The sequence below is a fragment of the Glycine soja genome, chromosome 6, assembly GCF_004193775.1.
Source record: "Glycine soja cultivar W05 chromosome 6, ASM419377v2, whole genome shotgun sequence".
Taxonomy (NCBI): domain Eukaryota; kingdom Viridiplantae; phylum Streptophyta; class Magnoliopsida; order Fabales; family Fabaceae; genus Glycine; species Glycine soja.
This window is the reverse complement of record NC_041007.1, coordinates 3,091,631-3,105,867: the sequence shown is the minus strand read 5'-3', so window position 1 is coordinate 3,105,867 and position 14,237 is coordinate 3,091,631. Positions and strand designations below refer to the sequence as shown.

The following is a 14,237-nucleotide window of genomic DNA, read 5'->3' as shown; positions in this document are numbered from 1 at the left end:
AAAATATAAACAATTCTAATAGAATACTACCAAATTTTATTATTTTTTATATAAAATCTTAATTAAATATAACAAGAATTATTTATAATATTTTCAAAATTCTAATTAAATATCACGACATTTTATATAAAAAAGTCTTTTAAAAACTTTTAAAATTCTAATATAATACAGCTTAATATCTCTTGGATTGTTTTGTAAATTAAAGATTATTACATTGCATTTTATTTTATTGTTGTTTTTTTCTTTTCAGTTTTCTATCTGATTTTGATATCCTCCGCCATCCAACGTCTTCTCTTCTCTCTCCCTTTTGTCACTGTGTTCTTGCCTTTCTTTGTTTTCTTCTCACCAGTAGGAAAGGGAACAATAAATCGAATAAAAGAAGCACCCCATATCCAACATGGGTGCTTTCTTTCTCTATTTATTCTGAGTCACGCATACCTTGATTCTCCAATTAGATCGGCCCTTTTCCATTTCATCCGGTGAGTTTCTTCCATTTAACCTGCGTTTCTTTTATGGTCTGATCAGTGGATGATTTGCTGCGGTTCAGAAATTTATCAAGTTTGAATTTTTCATGGTTTGTTTTGTTTTTATTTATTTATTTTGGACGGGATTTCTTAGGATGGTTGATTTTGGATTATGCTGGTTTTATTGGTCCATTTCTTTTTCAATCTCTTTAATTCAGTTTGGTCTTGTGCCAATTGAACCCAGTTGGGTGTTTTCAATATTGGAGCTGATCTTGTCAAAATTTTCATTTCTTTGTTTTTTCCCGATTTTATTCATTAACTTGTGTGAAAACGTGCTGACTCTGTTGTTGAGGTTTTGTCTATTTATCTAGGGGGTGAACAAATTTCTGGGACTAATCAATTGACAATGCTGCATTAGTGGGATTGGTACTGCCAGGTTCTTTAGCTGATGAAAGAGGATTGAGCTGTGCTGCTTGTGACTTGAGTGGTGCATACCTGTTCTATACGCTAATTCAGAAGGTTAGAGCATAACATTAAGAAGCACACATAACCTGATCTTTAGTTACAGATTGACTTCTTAGTTACACATTGACTTTATCAATTGTGATGACCTTCCTGTGTTGAGGTATGTTTATTTTGTAATTTTGTTTCTTAATTGTTGAGTTTGCCATATGCTCTGATACTTTTCTTGATATGAGGTTTTACTGAAGCACATGAGGATTACATGAGTGTTGTTAAATGGCGGCACCATGGCTGTTATGGCAGAATGGTATGGCAGATTTTTTGCCAACCGCCATAGGCAATTAGTGAAGGGAGGCCCACTATGGCAGCGCCATAGGCCACAATGGCGTGTCTATATGGCAGAATTTTGGCCTTCTGCCATTGATAACATATTTGCATCTTATGTGAACATTTTCTTGCATATTTTTGTTGCATAATTGTCAAGTTTGCCTAATGAACATTTTCTTGTTTTGTTGAACAGCTCTGCCAAATTTAGTGTCTGACTTACTGCTTTATTGAGGGATTCATTTCATATATTTAATTATATTGAGTTGGGAAAACCAATAGATTCCTTCAATGCAAGGGCAGAGAGGTACAGTTGGTTCAATGCCTGAAACCTTAGAATTTGATTGTGGATCTGCATCAGGCAATTCTACCGTGGATCAGCAAATTTGCTGGAATAATGTGAATCCTGCAGAGAATCAAATACCTGATTATATACTTTCTCCTGGTGATATGAACTCATCTTATGGGAATTCCATTATTAATCGTGAATGGCAAAATTTGAGTGGATGGAGCTTAGGGGAGCCAAGTTCCAGTAATACACCAAATGAGGTTAACAATAATGAGCAAAAAAGAGAACTTGGATGGTCATCAACCATTACTGCTGGTGCATTGGCTGGTCCAAGACTAGAAGAAAGGCGCCTTGAACCAGCCAATGCTCTTTCACTAGACAATGTCAATACAGGTCCTATGTACACGCGTAGCCCCAATTCTCGTTTGATGTCCCAGAATCTCAACTTAAATGCAGGTTTAGCGGACAATGGCAGTGATAATAGTCAACATCTGGAGCTCCCTAACTTAAACAAGTCTAGTGGGTCAGCAAACGAGTGTATACCACCTAATGTTGGATCTGGTTCTTTTCTGCTTCCTTCTGGAAATAATGGCTTCCTGGTAGAAGATACTGATGGTAGGCCAGGTTGTTCTCATGATACTCGACGTGTCTCTTGTAAAAGAAAGGCTGTTGAAGGAAATAATGGACAATCTTCAGATGCTGGGAGTTCTAGCTACAGTCAGCATACAGATGGTAGTGCTTGGCACACCATTCCTACTCAGGTTAATGCTGGAAGCAGTTCAAGAAGATCTATTTCCTCAGAACAGGTAAATGCAAGACTTGGCCTGGGAATGGGGGATGGAGCATCTGAAAACGTTCCTGATTCAAACATTGCAGGAAGCTCAGAAAGCTTTCACAGGAATTTCCGTTTGAGGTTAAATCCTTCGAACCCACCAAATTCTGTTCCTCCCACTGCATTCTCAACTGGGAGCATGATTAGGCATTCTGGTGTCCCTCCATCCTCTCAAGTATCCCAAAGGCTTCATTTTGTTGATAATTCTCTGAACTTGAGGTCAGCACCACCGATAGATAATGTGGTTCCTCAAAGCCAGCCACTTGTAATCCATGTTCCTGCTTTGCCTAGGAATAGACAATCATTTAGATGGAGTGGTGGTTCTAGCTCCAGAAACATCCATTCATCAAACTCAGTTATATGCGCAGACAGGGATCAGCAGGATGCAAGCTCAAGAAGAATGTCTAGAAATATGTTAGAACATCCAGTCTTTGTACCTGCAACTGATTTAAGAAATTTAGTTCAAAATCCAACAGTTAGAGCTTCAAGTTCAAGTAGTGAAAATTTAAGTATTCCCGGAAATGTTGCTTCTTCATCACGGACTGGATCAAATCCAGCTACCAATCCCTCATCTGCCACAACTTTTTCTCGTTCTAATCCTCCACAGCATCCACGGAGGTTATCTGAATATGTTCGTCGTTCGTTGTTTTCTCCCAGTTCTGATGCTATTGGAAGTCCAAGCCATAATTATTCTTCCTTGCGCTCTGGTCTTTCTACATCTGAACCAAGGGCGTTATCATCTGGGAGTGGGGCAAACCCGAGATCAGCTTCATGGTTGGAGAGGCAAGGTGATAGTGAATTTGGAATTCCTTATTCACTACGTACTTTGGCTGTTGCAAGTGAAGGAGGAAGTAGTAGACTTGTATCTGAGGTTTGTATTCAGTTGTCTTTTCTCTTGCATTTTAATAATCATAGTTTTTACTGCTGGGAATGATTGTTGCTTTAATGATTGTATTAATTGTTTGGAGGTGTCTATAAGTGATTGGCACCATTTTCTTTGAAATTTAAATTTTTGTTCTAGAAATTTTTTAAGTGGAAATTTGTTTATTTAAAAATTGTAGCTTCAATTCCAACATATTTGGTTTGCATCATATGTGATTCCAGTGAGTTAAGACTACTTTAGTTCGTCCTAGTTGTTATTTCTTATGAACCTTACCCAACTTTATTTTCTTTTTTGTCCCAACTCCCTATTCTGTGAACAATATTTGGCTTCAAATTTATTTAAATCAAACTCCTGGCTGAAGGAGGTATGATCTTGAATATAACTGTCAATAATGATTTCTGGCAAACAAAATAAGTCTGGGAGCAAATTTGATAAATATTTTACTCCTGTGTTTGGTTGCTCTTGCACAATCATCACACTAGGTTTGATTGCATCATTTTGGCTCTACAATAGTACGATCTAGAAATGTTCAAGGTTTTTGAACCTCAATAACTTGACTATAAGGTCCATATAGATCCAAAATAGTATAAATCCAGTCAAAAACCTTTCGCCAGAGATCACAGAATACCAAAAAAAGTACTCCTAATAGCATTGTTAAAGAGGAATAAATATTTCAGTAGCTAATAAAACCACTATATACAACCTATTTTATCATAATTGAACTTGTCCCTTGAAAAGAAATGATAAATTTAGTTTTGTTTTTAATCTTTATGCAAATGTTCTATTATGCCTTCTGCTGATGATATTTGGGCTCTGTGTTATTTAAATACTCTTGCAAGCCGCAGTATTTATTTTCTTTCTTGAATAAATTTTCTTTTGTAATAACATTTTTTTCCATGGTGCAGCTCCGCAATGTTTTGGGCCTTATGCGTAGAGGTGGGAATGTGCGATTTGAGGTTAGTTATTCTAAATTAATGGTGTATATTGACAGATAGATGTTATGCCTTGGTGACTTGTTGGTCATGGGTTCGAATCCGGAAACAGTCTCTTTGCATATGCAAGGGTAAGACTGCGTACAACATCCCTCCCCCATACCTTCGCATAGCGAAGAGCCTCTGGGCAATGGGGTACGAAGTTTTTTATTGACAGATAGATGTTAAGTTTCCTTTGCCTTTATCTGATTTTCTAATAGTGCCATAATGGCTTCGAAGCTGGTTCAATCCCTATACAGATCTAATTCAAAAAATATAATTACTTGTCCTGCTCCAATGCAGGTACAATACCAAGAACTTAAAACTATACAAAAATAGTGAATTCCTGGATGTTCAACAGATCCAGGGATCTCCCCCTCCGTTTCCTGAATTACAACTTCTGTCACTTCCCTCTCTTAAATTCCTTCCTTATTTCACAGAGTAGCTGTCGACTCCTTTCATTGTGAAGTCTGTCAATTTGCTAAACACCATCGTTCAACTTTTTCTCCTAATAATAGTAAAAGTGCTAAACCTTTTGATCTTGTTCATACTGATGTGTGGGGTCTTGTGTCTATTTTCAATATCTCTGGTGCAAAATAGTTGTTTCTTTTATTGATGACCACACTAAGTAACATGGATTTTTCTCATGAAAGATAAGTCTGATGTTTTTCAATTGCTTTTAAATTTTGTCTGCATTATTTAATCACAATTTGGCAGCCAAATTAAATGATTATGTTTCAATAATGGGTGTGTTATGCTAGTTATGTTAGTAATTAGTTAGGTTAGTTAGTCAAAGAAATACAAGTTTTTTTTTTTCGGTTACATACAAGGAGTTATGTTAGAAAGAAGAGAAATGGGCTTGCAACTGATTAGACCCATTAAGGGTGTGTTTTTGTTAGCAGACCAAAGCTGCCTATTAATAGGAAAATGAATTGAGAAGAAGAGTTAGCCATTGGGGGGAATAGAATTGGGAGTGAAGGCTTTGTATAGCCTCAAGCAGTCCTTCCTGTGCCTGGTTTGGTGGAAGGTTCGCTCAGGTTATGGTATCCTTGGGATACATGCACAGTCAAGGTTTTCATACCCTTTTTATGTAACATTCTCAAGAAAGCTAACTTATAGCACCTTTGGTCTATGTACATGATATAATATAATTATTGTAGGTGATAATGACCTTGAAAAACAAATTCTAAGGGAGAAGTTAGCTACGTAGTTTGAGAAAAAGGATCTTTGGAAGCTGAAGTTGCCTACTCTAACTAAGGCATCTTTAATTCTCAAAGGAAATATGTGCTTGATCTCCTTAAATACACTGGTAAGTTGGGTTGTAAGATGTGCTTGACCATGTGTGTAAAATGCCCTTAACCAGCTAAAATACTCCTAAAGAAAGACACACCAGATAAATCTCCTTGGATTCTACCATATCTTGGAGGAGGAAACTCCAATACGTGAAATCTAATATTAAAACCATGAGAAAGATTTTCAAGCCAATCAACTATCTGGTTCCATTTCCTATAACCATGGTCACATGCACACTTCAACATTTAACCAAGAAACATCAAATTTTCTTCACCAACACATTACGAGGATGTGAAAAACTACATCCCTTAACTGTTCTTTTTCAAGTACTTACTTTTTGAGTAATACCTTTTACCATCAATAACATTCAAGGCATTCCTTTCATCCACCTCACTTGAATCCTATAGTTTACATCTTGATAGATCAGTTTTGATGAGCCTGTGGAGGAGGTTGAAGGCTCAAGGTCTTGGAAGGTGTTTGGAAGAAAAAGAAATAGGCCAAGACTGGCAAGTCCTGAATGTCTTGTTTAGGAGTGTCTAGGACAGTTATGAAGGTTTATTTTACCGTTATGGTGTGTTTTGTTAGGAATGGCATGAGGAAGTTATTTACATTGTCTAGTTTGTTGTTTGTGGTGTGTTTGAAAGAGGTAATTTTTTGTTTGGGGGAAACCTTGTTTTGATGTGCTTGTACTCTAAACCCGGTCTTAACCAGATTGTTTATCAGTAATATAATCTTATTTTTATGTTAAAATTCGTGTCTAACACATCTCCGCTTGAAAGATCTTATTCATCTCCTTGCACACACTCCCTTTTCAAAAAAAACCAATACACCTAACACTACACTAAGATTTATTGGATTTGTTGCTAAAATATTGGTATTAAACCCGAAACTTTCGGCGGATGGCCAGTAGCCCAAACAAAGGAAAGAATCAATCATTCTTGGAGCTGTTGGTACATCATATGTAGGTCCTGTCATATCTATGTTCACTATAGTTGCTTGTGGTAGAATCTTGCATGTAATCCAAGAGTTTTTTGTTTTAGAGTATTAGCTCATGGCTGATGTTAAGGCCTCTTCTAAACCATTAGTCTGGATGCCACAGTGAGGATTCGGTCTCTAGAAAAATAATAAAGGACTCACTGCAACTAATTTATTTTTTGTTAATGTGTTCTGTGTTCAGACAAAGACACAAGTATGAGTGGGCATAACTCCATTTTCTTCAGCACCTATATGAAAGTCTATTAAACTTTCCGTGCTAACCAACCTTTGACCTCCTTCCTCAAGTGTTGTTTTTAATATATAAGTAGCTCATAATTTTATGTTAGCCAAATATATGAATTTATCTGTTCATAAACTCAGTATGGTCGGTTGCTGTTTACTATTGAGCTTAATGGGTATTTATATTAAGCTTGTAAATGCTGGTGTAAGAACCGTGTTTTCATTTTGTGACAGGATGTTGTGATCCTTGATCATCAATCATTTCTTTCTGGAATAGCTGATGTTCGTGATCGGCACAGGGATATGCGACTTGATGTTGATAACATGTCTTATGAGGTAAAATCTCATTTCTACATCTGGATGGAAATATTAATATATCTATACAACCATAGTTTCAGTTTATCCCTTATATTTCAAGTCAGTGCTTCGTTTTAGAGAGTTTCTCATGTGACATTTGTGACTATAACAGGAGTTGTTGGCTCTGGAAGAGCGCATTGGAAATGTGAGTACTGGATTGAGTGAGGAAACTGTATTGAAACACTTGAAACAGAGAAAGCACTCGGCTGAAAAAGGGCCTCAGATTGATGCAGAACCCTGTTGTGTTTGTCAGGTAAACCTAACTAAGCCGACTTATTTAAATCCCCTGCATGCTTGTGCACATTGTCTCATCACTTGATTTATGTTGTCCGCAGGAGGATTATGGTGATGAGGATGATATTGGAACGCTTGATTGTGGCCATGATTTCCATAGCAGCTGTATCAAACAGTGGTTAATGCATAAGAATCTTTGTCCCATTTGTAAGACAACGGGTTTGGCAACATGATGTATGTGACGAATCTGTCCTCAGGCAAATACCATGACCATGAAGGAAAAAAAAATGGCGCAATTTACCCAGGAAATTCTGGTGTTTGTTGCCTTGTTATACCTTGTTTTCTATCTGTAGCCTAGTAAATTGTCGTACCTGACTGACAAAGGTTTCCCCTACCCTTCTCTCCCGAATTATTAACTCAAGTTTGCAAGGTTTGGTTTACGTTTATGAAATTTTTTTATATTGCTCGGATTGGATTTATGCTGAACGGAAAACTAGGTACAAAAAATATTATTCAAATATAATCGTAGGTTCTGGATTTGCGCGTTTGGGATGGTTTTATTTGTTTATTATTAAACTAAGCTCTCGTAATTGCTATTCCTTGCTTTAGTTAACGTGTGTATGATGAATATTAGAGGGTGGGGCTATCTTAGCATTGCTTAGGTTTCTCTTCACAATTTGAAAGAAATGACGGGAGATTATTGAAGTCCTCGATGAAAATTTGCTACAGCTTCAACAAAGTGAGGAGCCCACCCTAAAACCAAAACAAGAATGGGCCAAAACACTAAACACTAGGAAACACCCACCACCCAGCCTTCCCTGTAGTTTTCTCAGCACATGCTTGTCTATCGCTTTAACGTCCTCCCCTTGTTGATTCTCAATAATATCCTCTCATTCTTTCTCCATTAACTCGTTAACAGCTTGGCAGCTGTCCTTGATTAATAGAATTCTCTCTCCCCCTCTCTCTCTCTCTATATATTGGTGTCTGGATACTCTGAAATAGTAAAAATGTGACTATTTAAGAGGATTTAAAAACAATATACCGATTTTAAAATTTACAGAATAGTACTCAGGCTTGATGAAGGTTGGGATTTGACAAGTTGGCAAAAACACACATACATTACACACACCTAATGAAGTGAATGAAACAGAGTTAACTAGTTGGAAAAAAAAAGGGGCGGTAATTGATGACAAGTGCCCACTCATCAACATTGTGGAAAAAAAGATGAGACGAGTTAATATGCTCAAACAATCACCTAATTTAGCCACTTTTTTTTATTGAAGATCATTGTTTAAATACAGATTTGTTGTAATAGAAAGAAGTAATAATAATTGACTTCCTCCTAAATAATAACAAACCACTAACATAACAATAACAAACCACTAACATAACAACTACTAAGTAACAAGAAAATAAAACAACTAATCCTAAAAAACTTGGTCAAACAATTAATTGAAAATAACAAACTAATAGGCAACTGCTCATACTGCTTTAGTTGTTATATGTGCAGCCTCCTTAAAATTCCTTGCCATAGTAACAACTTTCTTTTTCACTTCTAGTTTTGGGACTCTTTTATCTATGAAAATAATCCTCTGCTTGAAGGATGCTATACCTTATTGGATGCTTGACTGCATTTCTTTAAATTCAGAGACAACTTTATTTATCTTATTTCCTACAACTTCTAATTAGAGTCATTGTTTGTTATCTTCGTTTCTTTTTGTTTAACTAAAGCAAGAAGTTGTTTCAATTCACCCATTAACACATCCTTCCTTTTACAAAGGATCTCTTTTTCTTTTTTGTCATTCTGGATTGACTGCCCAATGGTATTATTCAATTCTAAACGAGCTTCATTCATAAATTGTGATTCAATCTCCAACTCCATCTTTTTAACCTTCAAGACGTCAAAGGATGAAAGTCATTGATCCATTTCTTTTGAATACATTGATAATGCTCTCTTCATGACAAAATCTGCATTATTTAAAGCATTTGTTGTATAATGGTCAAGTGAGATTGCACATTGTTCCTCAACAGCTGCATGATGAAAATAGCCTAATCTTTTGTGCCAGACTTCTGTATTGTTTATAGTAACTGGATGAGCTATTTGCTCTTCCTTCAATGGATCAAATGAGAAACTTTTACCTCTCATTTTGATATTGAAAATTTCCTTGTCATTGACATCTTTAATCAAATAATGCTTATTTTCAAAAATGACTTTAAACTCCTTCTTAATCAATTGTCCCACACTTAACAACTTTTGATGAATCTCAGGTACATACCAAACATCATAAATTAATTTTGTATCTGCACAACTTTCAATGGCTACAGTTCCTTTTTCTTCTTGTATTTCACCCACTTGTTTTTCTCTCCTTGGTTTGTTTGCAATTTAGCTTGCAATGCTCCTTCCATAGAACCCTCAGTCCTCATTTTTCTTCTTTGCTTCTAGGCTTGCAAACCATTTACAAGTTCTATCAAGGTATATCTTTAGCATTCTCCAAGGATGTATCAAATCTTTCAGGGATAGTCATCAGTATTTTCTCAACTATTCTTGAGTCGGAAAAATTAGAACCAAGCAGTCATACTTTGTTAGCAATGCTAAGAAGCTTGTTAGCATACTCTTTAATTGTTTTGAACTCCTTCATTTTCTGCATCTTAAATTCTCTAACCTGATTTAGGGCTTGCGTTCCTTTAATCCTTTCATCTCCTTCATATTTATTATGGAGGAAACTCCATATTTCATATGTTGATTTGATGGTCATGATTCTAGTGAAAATTTCTTTTGAGACAACAACAAACAAAGTAGCTTTTGTCTTTGACTTTCTTGCTTTCATTTCTTTTTTATTTTTTATCTGAGCCATTGTTGGATTAGTTGGTAAGGGAAGAACTTCGTAGTCTTCCTCAACAGCTTCCCAGAGATCATTTGCCTTAAGATGTGCCTCCATTCTCGCTGCCCAGATTTGATAATTATCGTCATCAAACACACGTGGTGCTAGTGTTGTGTGTGGTGTTTCGGAATCCATTTATCAGATGAACTGAAGCAAGGTGTTTAGGCTTTTTTTGTGATGGGTTTCACTCAGTTCAATCACAGGTCCTTCCTAAGAAGGTTCTGATACCAATCTATTGTAAAATAAGTGTAACTCACAAAATTAAGGGAGATGAATGCACATTTTTTTTATTGAATGATCATCTGTTTAAATATAGATTTATTGTAACAGACATAAACAATAATAACTTACTTCCTAAATAATAACAAACCACTAATATAACAACTACTAAGTAATAAAAAATAAAACAACTAATCCTAAAAAACTTGGTCAATAATAAATAATAATAAACTAACAGACAAGTACTAATACACGTTCAATAAATTTCACTCTGTAGAGACATTAAATTCCCCTTCCAGTTTTCTCCTTAAGGCATAGATTCCTAATGCAAAGCTTTCGGAACCTATGCACATTTTATCAAAGCTACATTATAAGTAAATGTAAATCAAAGGTGTTGATTTTTTCTTTGGTCATGAAAGGTATTATCTTGTGCCCAAAGAAGCTTTGAGGAGGCTAATATGAAATGCGAGCTTCAACAGTTCCTACGATGAAGTGCATACACTGATGATAGGCCCCAATTCTGAGATGGGCTCGGGCTTCATTTTGGGTCTAACTACGTGCTACCAACCCTCGGCTATTGTTATACGACCCAATTGCAACTCTTTATTTTTTTATGGGCAATTACTTCCTGCATCTTCTTCATTGTGAAGGCTAATATTTTTCGTTTTGCAAATAATATACTACTAAGTACGCACTTTTTAGTGATTATATATGTGCATAACTTTAAATAAAAATCATAACTTTTTTAATCATTGAAGCATAAAAACAACCTTCTAATTTACGTAGACTACGTACTATAATCCTAAGACTAGTTATTTTTCCCTCATGAATTACTAGCAATAACAATGGCCAATTAACTCCTGAGAGAGATCCATGATTAAAAAACAATTATTTTCAAGAACTCATTTGCCAACGTGTTCGCGGATTTCCATCTTTTAATTATTATAGCATGAAAGCAAGAGACAATTCACCTTTTTATGGTGGTTGGTTAATACTTTAATAGTGAGGATTATCTCAAACTTTTGTGGCTATTCAAATACTTGGAAAGCAAGTTTTTTTTATTTATATTGATTTCCCTCTAAGCACTTGAGAAGAGTTGGTTAACATAAAGGGGAGGGAGGAAGAGGAAGAAAGGACGAAGGAGGAGGCTGCTTTTTTCTTTGAAGGAGGTGGAGAAGATTGGTGAACTTTTTTCTAATCATGCCTTAGAAAGTGATGACAAAGAGGAAAGTGAATATGCTTCGCCCATGATTATAACTATCTATCTTGCAATCTATTATTGTTATTATAATTATTCCCACCACCTCCTCATCCACTTCCACCACCTTCCACCGCAAATTCCAGCTGATCTTAGTCCTGTCGTACTCATGCCCTTTGCCTTTCTCTCTCTCTCTCTCTCTCTCTCTCTCTTCTTTGCCTTTTTCTTTCTTTCTTATATCTCTTAAAAGTAAAGTAGCCAATATATCCTCTTCTAAATCCTAGAGTACTAGAACTACTAAAATTAAGTGTATATATGTATATTATGTACATATATACCAAAAGATTGTCGTAAATTTCATAGGAGAAGAGTGAGAGTGTTCACTTCAGTTCAATCATGCAACCTCATCCTTATTCCCCATAAAGCTGTTTTTATACTTTCTTTTTTCTTTTTTCTTCTTTCTCTTTGTGGGGTCTTTGGCCAGCCTTCTCTAGGCCTGCTTCCTTCCACTTTGTATCACAATATGCTTTTTTTTTTCACTGAAATGATATACCATAATGAATTTATTTTAGGACTCCACCAATATCTCTGTTCTTTTGTGCAGTCAAAGTTATTCCTTCTTTAAGCTGAACCATGTAGCTAGTTATGCCCACAGCTTCTGCTTTTGATGTATATTGCGCTCTGATGCAAAGCTTCCCCCACGTAAATGGAACATTTGTTCTTTTGCCAAGATATGTAAAACCCATTATTCTTTATCCTTGTGTAGGACTTTGGGAGATGAATAACTTTATGGTACGTTGTGGAATTATGCATAAATAAGTGGTACCTGAAGTATATATACTATACATACATGCCTGTCTTTGTCCTTCGTTTTTTTTTTCTCTCCATCGTATCCTTAATTTGAGATTGATCAAGCACTAATCTAAATGTCACCTCTTCTAGTAACAATTTGTATTGGAAAGTTACGTGAGCATAATTAGGATATATAACAAGAAGGCAAACGTACGTAAGACATCAATTTCCTTGTAAGATGCAAATTTTCTCCTTAAACATCAACCGGTAATTAAAGCACTCATCATTTTATATTTGGACTCTTTTTGAATAAACTACTCAATAAATACTCATAAAAAAGTAAAATATATATTAAACTTTTACTATGAATAAAAATTAGGTTATGTATAAGTTAAAATCATCTTTTAAAAAATTAAATGAACCTTTTTTTTATAAATTATCATATATATATGTGTGTGTGTGTTAATTTTAACTTATGATTAAAAAAATTCTTTTTTGTTTATTGAAAATTTTATTCAGAAAAAATTATTTTTTAAGTCTTGTGAACCTGTTTTCTTATATATGCACGTACAGCTTTGGTAATTCACGTTTTCTTTATTTTTGGTGGGGGAGTGGAGAATTATTCTCTTATTTGAATATTCAAACTTAAACACTAAAATCAATTATCACCATGCATTTCAAGCTAGTCTCCACCATCGAGAACTAGGATGTACGCTTTGTCTTACATGCTTGTACGCTTCTGTTCTTTCACTTATATCTACAAAAGTTTTGGTGCGTACACTTTGCTTTTTTGGGTGGGACGTGAAAACAGCTTCACTCTTGTTCTGTAAATAAAGCCAACACCAAAGAAGCCCCGGACCATAATAGGATGTTGGTTCCACTTTTGGCAACAGTGATGCGGTCCATGATAGATTATAGAAGCCACTAGCTAACATTAACCCGAAAACTTACCCTAAAACCATGTTTTTCTATGCCCACCTTTTAATTGGTTCTTTGTTCTGCATTATCTTATTGGACATTTAGTCATTTATTAAGTTGTACCTTATTAATAATTACAACCCTGCCGACTTATTAATAAAATGGGTGTAATCAAATGGATTTATATATTAATACAAATATGATTTTTAGTAACATTTTTTTTATCTAATACTTAATAAAAATATTACTAAAAACTTTGAATGACATTCAAAAATATTGTAAAATTATGAATGCATGTTACTAATATATTTTTGTAACATTTATTAAATGTTATGTATAATCTATATTGTTAAATTTTTTTAAAGATATTTTTAAGTTTTAGTAATATGGATTATATATAATTTTAATAAAATATAATAAAAATATATTAGAAATATTTATTTATAATTTGATAATATTTTTAAAATGTAACAAAAGACTTTTAACAATAATTTTATAAAGTGTTAGGTAGAAAAATATTGTTAAAAGTCAAATATATAGTAGTGTTAGTCGTCCACGTACTAAGTCATCTTCACTAGTGTGATCTCAAACAAGGGATAGATAGGATTCAACGGTTTTCGTTTCAAGGGCTAGACACTAGACATGGGGAGACCGATTATTTTTTTTGAAGTTGACGGACTCCAATATATGCTAAATGGTTAGCAGCATTGATAGCCTCTCTATCAATCAAGACGAAGGAGAGGAACCAATCCTCATTAGTGTATTTCAAAATCTGAAGCAACAAGGAGGTAATATTGATGCAAGCTAGGGAGGGCACGAGCCTGAGGAAACCACGCACAGTAACTACTTGGGAGTTATCCATTTCCCCAGCATACCTCCTCGAACCCATTATCCCATGCAATGG

General features: G+C 35.1%; 1 protein-coding gene across 4 annotated transcripts; it reads left to right on the top strand.

Annotated features, from left to right (window-relative positions):
- Positions 1–250: 250 nt before the first annotated feature.
- LOC114414728 (probable E3 ubiquitin-protein ligase RHG1A) lies at positions 251–7,871 on the top strand. 4 transcript variants are annotated; one of them, XM_028379111.1, is made up of 7 exons: positions 251–479; positions 883–983; positions 1,447–3,242; positions 4,160–4,210; positions 6,968–7,069; positions 7,203–7,343; positions 7,426–7,871. In XM_028379111.1, the coding sequence occupies exons 3-7, from the start codon at positions 1,542–1,544 to the stop codon at positions 7,555–7,557; spliced, it is 2,127 nt and encodes a 708-aa protein (XP_028234912.1). In that variant the 5' UTR covers positions 251–479; positions 883–983; positions 1,447–1,541; the 3' UTR covers positions 7,558–7,871. The 4 variants fall into 4 exon arrangements, with proteins under 4 accessions (XP_028234912.1, XP_028234913.1, XP_028234910.1 ...); XM_028379112.1 differs by having other exon boundaries at positions 883–1,089; XM_028379109.1 differs by having other exon boundaries at positions 836–983.
- The last annotated feature ends 6,366 nt before the right edge of the window (positions 7,872–14,237 follow it).